The 15,914-nt window shown below is 42.0% G+C and overlaps 1 protein-coding gene and 1 non-coding gene across 2 annotated transcripts in view; both read right to left on the bottom strand.

Moving 5' to 3' along the window:
* LOC145416973 (serine/threonine-protein kinase TNNI3K-like) overlaps positions 1-15,914 on the bottom strand; it is a 91,548-nt gene that overhangs the window by 21,395 nt on the left and 54,239 nt on the right. The window contains exons 10-13 of the mRNA XM_080285819.1: positions 8,563-8,678; positions 7,934-8,095; positions 7,217-7,414; positions 5,310-5,426 (exon numbers count right to left, since the gene is read on the bottom strand). Of these exons, the coding sequence (XP_080141945.1) occupies positions 5,310-5,426; positions 7,217-7,414; positions 7,934-8,095; positions 8,563-8,678 (593 nt within the window). The remainder of the gene's footprint in view (positions 1-5,309; positions 5,427-7,216; positions 7,415-7,933; positions 8,096-8,562; positions 8,679-15,914) is intronic.
* Positions 9,393-9,511, bottom strand: LOC145417070 (5S ribosomal RNA). Its single transcript, XR_013900406.1, has one exon. It is a non-coding gene; the product is annotated as a 5S ribosomal RNA (ribosomal RNA).

Below are 15,914 nucleotides of genomic sequence, written 5' to 3'. Positions count from 1 at the left end.
TCCATTCTTCCACCTCATCGTATTTATACAATCAGAAAAATGAGTTGACTGTGTTATGATGTAGACAGGCCCATTGTTGGAAAGTAATAAACTCTTTAAAGAGGTTAATGATGCCAGAGCAATAAAATTCATGAGCTGTCACATTTAGTGCAATGCATATGAAAATTGTTTCGTGGCTGATATTTGTCATAAGCTGACACACAGGGTTAGATAATTTTGGCTTTCACTGTACATGATGAGTTTAAGTGTTAATATAAGAATTTGGGAAACATAATTATGTGAGTTCAGTTCTTGTAAATTATTTTCCCATATCGCTTGGTTCACATGTTTATTATTCAAGGTTACTGTACTCATGTTTAACACAGAAGTTGTATGCAGTCACTAGCCAGAGTTCTGAGTTAACAGGTGTAGTTAAAATTCCAATGGCACTTCTTGGGGATCTTTATGCTTCCACTGCAGTAGATATCTATCTATCTATCTATTGCCAGATGCCTCAATCCCGTTTGGGGTGGCCACAAACAAATCGCCTCCAAGTCGCCCTGTCCCCCGCCATTTCACTACCCTGCTCCCAACTCACACCCCCCTCTCTCATATACCTCTCCACCCCATCCCTCCATCTCATCCTCGGTCTCCCCCTCCCTCTTCCACCCTCCACCTCACTCACATACACTCTCTTCGTCAGTCTTTCACCCTCCATCCTCTCCACATGGCCAAACCACCTCAGTGTGTTCCTCACAACGCTTCCTATCACATCCACATCAACACCACAACGCTCCTTTATATCCTCATTCGTCAGCCTGTCTCTCCACGTGACTCCACAAGCTCCTCTTAAATAACTCATTTCCACTGCTCTCACTCTTGACTTGTGTCCTTCCAACAACGTCCAAGCTTCACTTCCGTACGTTAGAGTTGGTATCACAATACTGTCATGTAGTAACTTTTTTACTTCCATGCTCACTTCCCTGTTTCTTATCACTGCTTTCAAGGAACCAGCAACCTTTCTTCCCTGCTGTACCCTTTCAAGCACTTCACCCTCCAAACCTCCATCCTTACTCATCACACTACCCAAATACTTAAACGTACTCACATTTTCCAATTCCTCACCATCCAACCTCGCTATACATTCACTGACTTCACCTCTCTCAAAGACCATCACTTTACTCTTCCCTACATTCACCTTTAGGTTCCGTTTCTTACTCACTCTCTCAAACTCATCCACCAAGCCTTGCAGCTCCCCTTCATCTTCACTCAACAACACAGTATCATCTGCAAACAACAGTACAGGGAGTTTCCAAACACTATCCTCTCTCACCAGGGCCACTCCAACATCCACTACCCTACCTTGTACCTCTTTTATTACCCCATCCATGTACAGATTGAACAACCATGGAGACATGACACATCCCTGTTTCAAACCAACTTTCAAAGAGAAAATTCACTTAGTTCACCATCCACACGCACTGCAGCCTTAGCACCATCATACATACTCTTCACAGCATTCAACAACTTCCCATCTACTCCATATATTCTTAACACTTTCCACAATCCTTGTCTATCCACCCTGTCATATGCTTTCTCCAAATCCATGAAAGCCGCATACAACTTCTTTCCCTTCTCTAGAAACTTTTCCCACTTAAAGATCTAAGAATGAATATCTGATCTACACAACCTCTTCCCTTCCTAAAGCCTCCCTGTTCTTCTCCAACTAATTTCTCTGTTCTTTCTCTAACTCTGTCTATAAGTATCCTACCATACACTTTTCCTATTATACTAAGAAGACAAATGCCTATGATTACCACACACTTCTTTTTCCCCTTTTCCTTTGTACAAGGGCATAATTATACCTGACTTCCAATCCTCCGGGACTCTACCTTCCTCCCAGGCCAATCTGCACATCTTCCACATCCATTCTACTACTATCTCTCCCCCATGCTTCAGCATCTCACCACACACTCCATCAATTCCTGGGGCTTTCCCCGATTTAACTTTCTTCATTGCTTCCACAACCTCTATCCTACTGATTTCTACCTGTCTTCTCACCTCCCTCCTTCTCCCAGCCATTCCCCAGCCACTTATACTCGCATTACTTCCATCCTCTACGTTCAACAATTCCTTAAAGTGTTCTCTCCAAATGCTCACTTTTTCTCCCTTCTCCACTAGTAATCTACCATGTTTATCTTTCACTCCCCTGCTAACTTCACTTCCACCCTGTCTTACTCTTTTCACTTCTCTCCAGAACATTTTCTTACAGTCCCTCCACTTTACACTCAAATTCCTTCCAAATTCCTCATCCACTCTCTTCTTACTCTCTCTTACTAATCTTTTCACCTCTCTCTTCCTTTCCACATATAACTCTCTCTTCTGCCTCTCAACTTCTTCCACGCCCCTATTTCTCATCCATTCATTGTATGCTTTCTTCTTTTGTGCCACAGCCTGTTTCACCTCTTCAGTCCACCACGCTGTTCCTTGCACCCCCCTCCGTCTTCTCTTCCTTCCACACACCACATCACATGCTGCACATATTTCTTCTGTAAATATCTTACACACACCTTCCACGTCTCCCATCTGCTCCAATTCATATTTGCCCAATCGTTCCTCCACTTCTCTCTTATACTCTGCCTTTTTCTCATCCTCTTGTAACCTTTCCATTCTCCTTGCAACTACTCCTTCCTCTCGTCTTTCCCTTCTTCTATTCCTCCATCTTACTTGCATCCTAATTCTGGCCACCACCAAGTAGTGGTCAGAAAGGCCACTCCCCCAACCTCTATAAACTCTTGCATCCAATATACATCTTCGCATCCTTTCATCCACACACACATAATCAATCATTGCCTTCCTTTCATTCAGTTCACCACCCACCCTTCTCATCACTCGCCATGTATACCTGTGGATCATTTTATGCCTGAAGAGGGTATTGGCTATTACCAACCCCCTCCCAGCACAGATGTCCACTAACGCACTCCCATTCTCATCTATCTCAGCAGGCACACCCCACTCACCAACTATTCCATCCACCTTCACATTACCAACTTTACCATTCATATCACCGATCAAAAACACTCTCTCATTCCTTCCAAACTTTTCCATGCACACTTCCACATTTGTCCAGAACTCTTCTCTCACTCTTCTAGCACGATCTTGCGTTGGCGCATACACACACACAATCGCCCACATTTGTATTCCAACTTTCAACTTTACCCACACAATCCTTGACCCAACTGATCCATACTGTCTTATGCTCTTCTTCCATCTTTTACTCACAACTATACACACTCCTTCCTTTGCCCTCTCATTCTCATCTACTCCTGCACATATACCCCATCCATACTCCCATTCTCTCACACTTTCTCCTCTCCATTTTGTTTCAGTTATTCCACATACATCCACTTTCGCATCCTCAAGCACCTGGACAATCTCTCTCTCTTTCACCTCATCATTCGCTCCTCTTACATTCCATGTACACATTACCAAGTCCTTTGTCCGGTCCTGGGTCGTCAACGTTTGGTCAGTCCTTGTCCGAGGCTTCTTGTTTGTTTTTTTAGTTAGTTGTTTTCCGGGGAGGGGCACTAACCCTCCGCCAACCCTTTTAGTCGCCTTTTACGACAAGCAGGGATACTGGGGGAGTATTCTTGAAAACCCCCCTACCCCCAGGGGGTAGATATGCATATGTTTATTTTCTATATATGTGTTAGGTATACCTAACTTATTCTCAATTAAAACTGCCTTACACAGCATTATATGTGTATGCTTGGCCTCTGGTTCCTTCTTCCTTGTATTTAAAAAAAAAAAAAAAAAAAAAAAAAAAAAAAAAAGTTTGGTCAAACACTAAATGCCCCCTTTCTCAAAGGATATGTTCTGTTCTGTACTTTGTTATAATATGAGCATTCACTTAATGAACATACAGTATTTCCAGGTGTATATAACTACTCGTAACATCGGAGCCTCACCTGTACTGCACTACAGTTGGTTTTCTATCATCTGGTGGAATGCAGCCAATCACACAGCTAAAATATTACAATATGTCATGGTTGTATGAAATTTAATAAACTTTAGTTAAGAGGTGGTAATGAGCCACCTTCATTAACTGCTCAAATGATCCTCCAATCTGACTATATCTGGCCATCAACCAAGCTGAAAACGGTTTGGGATGTTTGTCAAGCTCAAATATTTAGAAGAGAAAGATGCTTCTGCTGACATACAGCTGATTACTCAATATATTATCAACATCACAACTGTTATTCTTACCTGAAAACACATGGTAAGGTAAGATCCAAAAAATAAATACTGTACAGTAATAATAAAAGTGGATGTACATCATTCATGCTTTCAGAATTCTGACTTGGCCTCACAGGCAAAATCATCTTCATGTTTGTTTGTTTGTTTGTTTTTAGTAAATGCACTTCACATACACCCATTACACATTAATCAATCCTGCAGCTGACATTAAAAAGAAGTGTCAAACCCTTGTCATGTGTTTTTCCATATATACTGCCACACATTTCTGACCCTTGCTAAGTACGCTTTTGAAATGACAGATGCAGACTGTTAACATCTAATAATTATAGGTGCTATATGAATCAGTTGTGGTTGGTGGGGGGGCTCACCATCCACTCACTCAATGTTGTGTTGCTCTCGGGTGTCTCCCCTTTCCTCTCCTCCATCCCTATTTACTTCCATCCTCTTCTGTCTTTCTCTCCTTCATTCTTTCCTCTTCCTTCTGCCTACGGGTGACTTTACACTGAGTGACAAGCCAAACAGTTTCCTGTATACCAGGAAACCATTTACTATGCTGGGTGGTAACCATATAACCAAATTATGGCACCTGGTGGTTTAGTAGGTAATTAAGGTGCTCCAATCAGACTGAACCTGTGTAGGTTTATATCCAAGGGATGGGTGGGGTTTATTGCTCACGTAATGCCACTCAGGGATGAGTGAGGCTGGTCACTCTCATCTTAAATGTCAGGACCAACTTGCCTAGTCCTGGACTCCTATGCTTCTCGTGGGGCAACGTAGGATTGGATGATGGATGGATGGATATATGAATCAGTAAAAAAAAAAAAAAAAAGGGGGGGGGGGAAGGGGGAGAGTGACAGCAGGATGCCTTCATGTGGGGGCACCAATACAGCTGGGTGACTCCACTGCCCAGTTTACAAACATCCCTCAATTCACTCCCTACCCCTCAGAGGGAAGACAATGAATTCAGTCTGCAGTCCACCAAGTTCACATTTCAGAGGAGTCTAGGGCCACAACAACAAAAATTAGCACTTTTGCACAAGAGCCTTTATAACACAGTCAACAGATTTACTTACCTGAGTGAAGACTTCAGGTGCCATCCACCGCAGGTTACCAGGTTGTTTAGTCATGTTCTCCTCAAAGATGTTACGCACAAACCTTGACTCACCAAAGTCAGCCACACGAGCACGACACTGTCAACATAACGACAAATATAGTCACCCCTCACTTACAGTCCATTCCAAATTAGAAGCACACTTGGCCATGCCTTATACCATTTCACACCTGACCATACTCCATCACTATAACTCCATCACACTCAACCACAACTCACATTCTTCAACACTTGCCCACATTTCATCACTAACTCCATCACCTGCACCTATAATCCACTCTAACTCTGACTTACACCAGGCAATGGGTTATATCCTTTCATACCTGCCCATACTCCATCATTCTAACTCAATCACCTGCAATTGTGGTCCATCCAAAATCAGAACTTCACTCACATCTTTCAACATCTTCTCATGCTCCATCACTCTAACATTTATAACTACAGTCTATTCTGAATTAGAATTATTGGTGATGGAGTTACAGTGTGGGAGAATATACAGGTATGGAAGGGAGTGGGTTTTAGCCAAATGTAATTTTAAATGCGAATGGATTTATTAAGTGCCTGGTGGTCTTGTGGTTTGAATGCTCCAGTTAGAGTGACAGCCTGGTATTGAGTGATTGGATATTATCTTTAATACATATAACACCATCAAACTAAGCAGGGTGGTCATCTATTCCTGGATGAAATGGACTATGGCAGCCTGGCGTTGGGTCCCCATGCTTCATAGGCGGTATAATGGGATTGGTTGATACCATTTTTAACCCATGGAGAGCGACCATGGTTCTAGAGGTACCTACCGCCAAGCGATGACTTGGCCGAAATTTCCAGTCTTACAGAATTGAATGAAACACACATCACCATTTTGGAAATGTTCGCACGCATCCAGCAATATCAACTCAAATCTTGATTTATGGGACCTCCATTTAAAGGATTTCAGATTTAAGGGACTCCATATTCTACCTGACAAACGGACAAGACCATTCAAAAATGATATGTAATGTCTAGGTTATACAAACTCTCAAACTATGATAAATTACCTTACGCACTGCCTACAAAACATACATTATTATACAATTTACTTGTAACTCTCTCTCTCTTTCTCGCTCAGAAAAATGCCCTTTATCTCTATCTCTCTCTCGTGTGTGTGTGTGTGTGTGTGTGTGTGTGTGTGTGTGTGTGCAGATCCCCTTTATCGCTCTCTCTCTCTCTCTCTCTCTTTCTCTCTCTCTCTCTCGTGTGTGTGTGTGTGTGCAGATCCCTTAGTGCCTGGTGTGCGGCTGGTGGCGTCGTGGGTGGAATATTTACGTGCACGCTCTAAGGTGTCCATGCGCGAGTATTGAGCGTATAATAGGCAGTGCGCAGGTGGTGTCGAGCATTGCCGCCTGCCCCTATTTCCCATACAAATTTCAGCCACCTACTCCTCGTGGCGTGGTTTTGGTACGCCTTTGAAAATTACGATCATTTGAGGCTTACTGCTTTTGACTCTGATAAGACCCAAATGAGGCCTATCGCTCTCTACGGATTAATTTACTTAGTCTGGATGTGTGAGAGCAAAGCAATACTCTTAAGTGAAATGACTTGAAGTGAAACATATTTCTGGACCAGGAGTAAGGGGTTAGAAGCACAAAAACACTCATTCCTGAACTTAAAACAACTTTATAGTGATTCAAAGGTAACACTACATTAAGAACAGGAGCTACATCATCAGCAGTTTAAATGAAACAACTCTTGGTTAAACAACTTTGACTGCTTTAATCCACTAATAATGACAATGATGATAACCATATGATGATGAAGCAGATAATGATGATAATGATGAAGGAAAAAAAGAAAATGATAATGAAGAAAATGAAGATAAAGACAACTAACCTCATTACTAAGAAGAATATTATGTGAGTTAAGATCTCTGTGTATGATCGGGTGCTTGAGTGTGTGGAGATAGTGCATCCCTCTTGCCACATCCAAGGCAATGTTGAACCGAGTGAGGGTGTCAATGGAACGTTTTTGCTCATGTAGGGTGCTGAACAGTGACCCGCCAGGCACGTACTCCGTTACAATGGCAAATTGCTGCAACCAAATAAATACAGTACTGGTGAGTTTATAAGGTCTTGTTGTAACTTGTTTTGGACAAACTGCTGCAACTGAATAAATGTTTGAGTTTATATGTTCTTGTAACTTTCTTTAGTCTCTCTCTCTCTCTCTCTTCTCTATTTTAATTCACTTATAGTTAAGACAATCATATTATCAGATATCATGGCAAAGATGTCCAGTATGCTTACATTCACTAATTTCTGAGCTTTCTGTAACTGGACTGATATGAGCAGAACACCACTAATACAACAAGAATAAATAATGTATCTGACATCATCATCATCATCATCTGTGTAAACCTTATTTCCTACAAAATGAATGAGGTACACAAATATCAGAAATATGAAAAAGTATGCATAAAAATGGGAGACTGCAGCTTCCTGAGAAGATTGCCCCTATATGATTCCACAGAATTCAACTTTCTCATTAACAGCAAACCATTAACTAGGAGTCATGTATGAAAAAGACCAATCAGAGAAAGATCACCATACTCACACTCGGGTCATGTAGACAGGCACCGATAAACTTGACAATATAGGGAGAGTCAAGGGAGCCCAGGACGGACACCTCCCTGCAGAACATCTCAACATCACTCTTGCCGTATAGCAGATTGGCACGGTACCTCTTCACAGCCACAATCTTGTCGTTATATCGCCCCTGTATGTGAGAAAGGAGAATGGTGGGTGCCTGTACTGGCCTCAAGAGTGAATACAGTATCTATACATGATATCAGCTTCAGTATTACACATGAAAAAAGTTTATGGCTCATGAAGAAACAGAATATTCTTGAGGCAGGTGCAAGAGGACACAGTTCCCTCAAACAGTGCAGTAAATTTTTGTTCTCAGCCCTCTAACAGACGTTCTTTTTTGCTTTTAAGTTCATGGTAATTTACGAAGACTGCTTATTCACGCTCTATTGTTAATTATGAAGTTGAATTGCTAGTTCCTCCAATTTACAACAATAACGGTATGTCAAAACATTTGATATTTTGGAACACATTTTTTGACAAAAAGTAACAACTGCCCGTAGAATAAATTGATTATTAATACCATCACTAAATTTTTCATCATCCAAACACACCAGAAGCTATCCTTATTAAACATACATGACAGTATGTACAAACCTTATAAACTTTTCCGAATGAACCAGAGTCAATATTTTCTAAACTTTCTATTTCTGATAGATTGAGATGGAGGTGAGGCGGCAGCACTGATCGCAAATGGAGGACGTCTATTTTCTCTGTGAGGAAAATATGAATATCAAAACATCATGTAAAAAAATTACTTGGGTATCGACAGGGAAGAAACACAAAATATACCAGGTGCTTTTGTGTATTCATATCTTCAAGGGTGATGTGAATACATGAAAGATATTGGGATATTGTGTGCTTCCTTTTTTCCTGTGGATATCAGCATATCAAAACAAAACGAATATATTAAAATGATGCTATGCTTCCTCTTAACTCCTTCAGGCCGAGGGGTCTCTCTGTCCTAGAAAGCACTGCCTGCTACAGTATTACTTATATTTAAGGTAGTAGCCAGTGGGGATGCCAGGACGAAGTTATCCACCCCTGTAATATGCCTAAACCCCATGAATTCTGGAAGAATGTTCCTGCACCACTCTACAGAGTTCTCCTTGGGCCACTGTTGAATCAGACTTGGCAACCCCATTTTTTAAAATCCTTGCTTTGCAGCTGCATATAGGGCAGTGTGGGAAAGAATAATAATAAGATGACTTTGAATGAGTAATGAGAAGACAATATGAGTAAAGATGAGTGTACAAGTCTTGGAACATTTGATTATAAAATTATTTACTGAACTGTGACTTTAACTGAGTGCCATCCATCCATTGCCAGACGCCATGTATCCCAAACGGGGTGGTCAAGGGCTTAGAGTTAATTGTTTTACAGGGAGGGGCACTAATCCTCCACCAACCCCACTTGACACGTAGGGATGCCAACAGCATCTGGTGTTCCCAGGCGGTCACCCATCCAAGTACTAACCAGACCCAACGTTGCTTAACTTCGCTGATCGGACGGGAAGCGGTGTACTCAACGTGGCATGGCCGTTGGCTAAACATAAAAGACAAAAGAAAAAAGGCAATCCTCAATAGTTCATGATAGTTTTGGAGTCTGTGATGAAGACATACTGAGTGAATGTGTGTATAAGGTTGAGATTGTGAAAATGAGCTTCCAAAGAAAATTCAACATGCAACAATGGTTGTAGCTGATCAGCCCCAGTCTGTCTGACTGACCAGACCCATCAACTGCAGGCAAGCAACTGCCACTGCAAGACTGTCCTGTGCAGTGAACTGATGTTCCCCTGTGACTGACACCACCTCACCACATCGAGGTGTGGGCAACATTGTTCCTGGATGGACACTGCACTTGCAGTTCTCCACCCACTTAACAATGGCACCATAGCAGGCTCCACGTCAACCCGTAACTTGGTTATATGGTTAACACCCACCACAGCAAATGGTTTCCTGGGTTACAGGAAACCATTAGCTTTGTAATTCAGTGTAGTCACCTGATGTGGACGTAAGAGTAACAAAATGTGATTGGAAAGAATGGGAGAGTCAGGAAGAGAGGAGTGAAGACACAGAGACAGAATGAGAAATGGGAAAGAAGAAACAGTCAGCACTACATCGAGTGAATGGATGATGGTTGCCACCACCTACCATTAGTGAGTTTACAGTAAAAAATATATAAAAAGTAAACAAATAAATAAATGGTACCAGACATAACCCTCTTTAAAGTGTAGCGACCCACAGGATGGCTATTGTAGTCCAGTACATTTAGAGGCCGATGGCCAACCTACTCTCCTTGGCTGAGATATAATAAAATCCCCAGTTACCTCTTGGAGGTGATACCAATGCATAAAACATGGTTGTCACTCTGAGTAAGGTATTATAATAACTACCAGACATCTAATAAGTGAATTAGGTATTATATAATTCCTAGTTTACCATGCATTACCTTAATACATGTTCCAGTATATGGATGTTCATTTACATAACATGCAACTGTTTTTCAATAAATGGTCTGGATGTGATGTGAAAAAATGTTTACTTCAATATCTCACTTCTTTCTTTTAATTATACCGGTATATGAACCCCTGGGGGTAGGGTTTTTTTTTTTCAAGAATACTCCCCCAGTATCCCTGCTTGTCGTAAAAGGCGACTAAAAGGGTTGGCGGAGGGTTAGTGCCCCTCCCCGGAAAACAACTAACTAAAAAAACAAACAAGAAGCCTCGGACAAGGACTGACCAAACGATGACAACCCAGGACCGGACAAAGGACTTGGTAATGGGTACATGGAATGTAAGCGGAGCAAATGATGAGGTGAAAGAGATAAAGATTGTCCAGGTGCTTGAGGGTGCGAAAGTGGATGTACGTGGAATGACTGAAACAAAATGGAGATGAGAAAGTGTGAGAGAATGGGAGTATGGATGGGGTATATGTGCAGGAGTAGGTGAGAATGAGAGGGCAAAGGAAGGAGTATGCAAAGGAAGGAGTATGTATAGTTGTGAGTAAAAGATGGAAGAAGAGCATAAGACAGTATGGATCACTTGGGTCAAGGATTGTGTGGGTAAAGTTGAAAGTTGGAATACAAATGTGGGCGATTGTGTGTGTGTATGCGCCAACGCAAGATCGTGCTAGAAGAGTGAGAGAAGAGTTCTAGACAAATGTGGAAGTGTGCATGGAAAAGTTTGGAAAGAATGAGAGAGTGTTTTTGATCAGTGATATGAATGGTAAAGTTAATGTGAAGATGGATGGAATAGTTGGTGAGTGGGGTGTGCATGCTGAGATAGATGAGAATGGGAGTGCGTTAGTGGACATTTGTGCTGGGAGGGGGTTGGTGATAGCCAATACCCTCTTCAGGCATAAAATGATCCACAGGTATACATGGAGAGTGATGGGAAGAGTGGGTGGTGAACTGAATGAAAGGAAGGCAATGATTGATTATGTGTGTGTGGATGAAAGGATGCGAAGATGTGTAATGGATGCAAGAGCTTATAGAGGTTGGGGGAGTGGACTTTCTGACCACTACTTGGTGGTGGCCAGAATTAGGATTCAAGTAAGATGGAGGAATAGAATTAGGGAAAGACGAGAGGAAGGAGTAGTTGCAAGGAAGGTGGAAAGGATACAAGAGGATGAGAAAAAGGCAGAGTATAAGAGAGAAGTGGAGGAACGATTGGGCAAATATGAATTGGAGCAGATGGGAGACGTGGAAGGTGTGTGTAGGATATTTACAGAAGAAATATGTGCAGCATGTGATGTGGTGTGTGGGATGAAGAGAAGAAGGAGGGGGGTGCAAGGAACTGCGTGGTGGACTGAAGAGGTGAGACAAGCTGTGGCACAAAAGAAGAAAGCATACAATGAATGGATGAGAAATAGGGGCGTGGAAGAAGTTGAGAGGCAGAAGAGAGAGTTATATGTAGAAAGAAAGAGAGAGGTGAAAAGATTAGTAAGAGAGAGTCAGAGGAGAGTGGATGAGGAATTTGGAAGGAATTTGAGTATAGTGTGGAGGGACTGTAAGAAAATGTTCTGGAAAGAGGTGAAAAGAGTAAGACAGGGTAGAAGTGAAGTTAGCAGGGGAGTGAAAAATAAATATGGTAGATTACTAGTGGAGAAGGGAGAAAAAGTGAGCAGATGGAGAGAACACTTTAAGGAATTGTTGAACATAGAGGATGGAAGTAATGCAAGTATAAGTGGCTGGGGAATGGCTGGGAGAAGGAGGGAGGTGAGATGACAGGAAGAAATCAGTAGGATAGAAGTTGTGGAAGCAATGAAGAAAGTTAAATCAGGGAAAGCCCCAGGAATTGATGGGGTGTGTGGTGAAATGCTTAAGCATGGGGGAGAGATAGTAGTAGAATGGATGTGGAAGATGTGCAGATTGGCCTGGGAGGAAGGTAGAGTCCCGGAGGATTGGAAGTCAGGTATAATTATTCCCTTGTACAAAGGAAAAGGGGAAAAAGAAGTGTGTGGTAATCATAGGGGTATTTGTCTTCTTAGTGTAATAGGAAAAGGTTATGGTAGGATACTTATTGACAGAGTTAGAGAAAGAACAGAGAAATTAGTTGAAGAAGAACAGGGAGGCTTTAGGAAGGGAAGAGGTTGTGTAGATCAGATATTCATTCTTAGATCTTAAGTGCAAAAGTTTCTAGAGAAGGGAAAGAAGTTGTATGCGGCTTTCATGGAAAAAGCATATGACAGGGTGGACAGACAAGGATTGTGGAAAGTATTAAGAATATATGGAGTAGATGGGAAGTTGTTGAATGCTGTGAAGAGTATGTACGATGGTGCGAAGGCTGCAGTGCGTGTGGATGGTGAACTAAGTGAATTTTTCTCTTTGAAAGTTGGGTTGAAACAGGGATGTGTCATGTCGCCATGGTTGTTCAATCTGTACATGGATGGGGTAATAAAAGAGGTACAAGGTAGGGTAGTGGAAGTTGGAGTGGCCCTGGTGAGAGAGGATAGTGATTGGAAACTCCCTGTACTTTTTTTTTTTTTTTTTTTTTTTTTTTTGAGGAAGAAGGAACCAAAGGCCATGAGCCCGCAGTAACAGTTCCCTCCAAGAGAAAAACAAAATACAATAGAGAGCCAAATTCAAGATCTGATCATTTTGAGATGCCTGGACACACTGCGTTTGAAAGATGAGATCATAGGCAGCAGGAAATACAGACAGAGGGAGACAGTTCCAGAGCTGACCTGTTGCATAAATGAAAGACTGGGAGTAACGGTTAACTCTTGCATTAGAGAGTTGGACAGAAAAGGGATGAGAGTTTGCTGCCAGACGGGTGCTACGCGCCCGTCGTAGAGGTGGAGGAATGCAAGCAGACAGTTCAGAGGAGCAGTGACCATTAATGTAGCGACAGAAAAGAGATAAAGATGCAACAGTGCGGCGAAGAGACAGAGGTTGAAGGGAGTCAGTAAGAGGAGGAGAGTTAATGAGATGAAAAGCCTTTGACTCCACCCTATTGAGAAGAGCTGTATGTGGGGAGCCTCCCCACACATGAGAGTTGTACTCCACACAGGGGCGGATAAAACCCCTGTATAGAGTCAACAACTGTGCAGGGGTAAAGAAAGTTCGGAGTCGGCTTAGCACACCCAATCTCTTGGAAGCAGATTTTACAAGAGATGTCATATGATCTTTCCAAGATAAGTCCCAAGTAAATGAAACCCCAAGCATGTTCAAGGATGATGCAGGATTAAGCTGAATATTATCAAACATTAGTGGGTATACTTTTGTTTGCAGATGATACTGTGTTGTTGAGTGAAGACGAAGGGGAGCTGCAAGGCTAGGTGGATGAGTTTGGGAGAGTGTGTAAGAAAGGTGAATGTGAGTTTGGGAGAGTGTGTAAGAAAGGTGAATGTAGGGAAGAGTAAAGTGATAGTCTTTGAGAGAGGTGAAGTCAGTGAATGTACAGCGAGGTTGGATGGTGAGGAACTGGAAAATGTGAGTACGTTTAAGTACTTGCGTAGTGTGATGAGTAAGGATGGAGGTTTGGAAGGTGAAGTGCTCGAAAGGGTACAGCAGGGAAGAAAGGTTGCTGGTTCTTTGAAAGCAGTAACAAGAAACAGGGAGGTGAGCATGGAAGTGAAAAAGTTACTACATGACAGTATTGTGATACCAACTCTAACGTATGGAAGTGAAGCTTGGACGTTGTTGGAAGGACACAAGTCAAGAGTGAGAGCAGTGAAAATGAGTTATTTAAGAGGAGCCTGTGGAGTCACATGGAGAGACAGGCTGACGAATGAGGATATAAAGGAGCATTGTGGTGTGGATGTGGATGTGATATGAAGCGTTATGAGGAACTCACTGAGGTGGTTTGGCCATGTGGAGAGGATAGAGGGTGAGAGACTGACGAAGAAAGTGTATGTGAGTGAGGTGGAGGGGGGAAGAGGGAGGGGGAGGCCGAGGATGAGATGGAGGGATGGGGTGGAGAGGTATATGAGAGAGGGAGGTGTGAGTTGGGAGCAGGGCAGTGAAATGGCGGGGGACAGGGCGACATGGAGGCGATTTATTTGTGGCCACCCCAAACGGGATTGAGGCGTCTGGCAATAGATAGATAGATAGAATTTGGAACGAAAATATCATAGAAGAAAAGTGTCGTAGAATTTTCTAAAATACCTGTATATATCCATTCATCCATCATCTAATCCTACGTTGCCCCATGAGGAGCGTAGGAGCCCGGGGCTAGGAAAGTTGGTCCTAGCATTTAAGATGAGAGTGACCAGCCTCACTCATCCCTGAGTGGCATTATGTGGGCAATAAACCCCAACCACCCCTAGGATATAAACCTTCACTGGCTCAATCCGATTGAAGCACCTTTATTACCCACTAAACCACCAGGAGCCAAAATTTGGTTATCTGGTTACCACCCAGCATAGTAAATGGTTTCCTGGTGTACAGGAAATCATTTGGCTTGTCACTCAGTGTAGAGTCACCCACAGGCAGAAGGAAGAAGAAAGAATGAAGGAAAGAAAGACACAAGAGGGAGCGTAAAGTCACCCGCAGGCAGAAGAAAGAGAAAAGAATGAAGGAAAGACAGAAGAGGATGGATGGAAAGAAGGATGGAGGAGAGGAAAGGGCAGACACCCGAGAGCAGCACTACATCAAGTGAGTGGATGGTGAGCGCCCCCACCTACCACAATTATATATATATATATATATATATATACACAGTATTTTTATTATGATAAATATATATATATATATATATATATATATATATACACATATATAAATATATATCTATAGATATATATATATATATATATATATATATATATATATATATACACACACATATATAAATATATATCTATATATATCTATCTATATATATATATATATATATATATATATATATATATATATATATATATATATATATAAATATATACAAGCAGCAGGGAAACAGAGACACCAAGCAAAAACAGTGTTCAAATTTCATTACCATGGTGGAGGGGACGAGTGCAAGTGTTTCAATATGGCGGCCAAAGTTACAAGCTCACTGCAGATATGGCCTCCCCATATTATACAGCCCAGAAAGTAGAGCTCGGTAAGACACGTGAAAGGATTGATAGCCGTATGCTCAGTCGGTCTGCAATGTGTTGGGAAGCGTGGAATCGAACAAAGAATGTGGAACTGAAAAGTAACTTACGAGAATGCATGGATGAAAGTACTTTTTCGTTCCATTTCACCCCCTAAAATTGCGAAACCCATATATTTTCATCTAACCATACACCCTTCAAAGTGCCCAGGACAGGTACGGTACCTGGATGTATGCTGGCCAATAATGGCAAGTCTGATGGTTGACATCACCATACGTAAATTTCAAATTTTGTCATCAGGCCAGCTGACTTCCTGCAAGGGCTCGAGTTTTTCCCGGTGTTGATTATGACCTATCATATTATGCTGAGCATGTTAGAACAAAAACATGTTGCTCATTTACACAAGGACTGAGG

The sequence above is a fragment of the Coenobita brevimanus genome, chromosome 108 (assembly GCF_032717465.1).
Source record: "Coenobita brevimanus isolate Jiangsu-jjx chromosome 108, ASM3271746v2, whole genome shotgun sequence".
Lineage (NCBI taxonomy): Eukaryota > Metazoa > Arthropoda > Malacostraca > Decapoda > Coenobitidae > Coenobita > Coenobita brevimanus.
The sequence above is the reverse complement of the archived record's forward strand: the minus strand, read 5'-3'. Positions and strand labels throughout refer to the sequence as shown.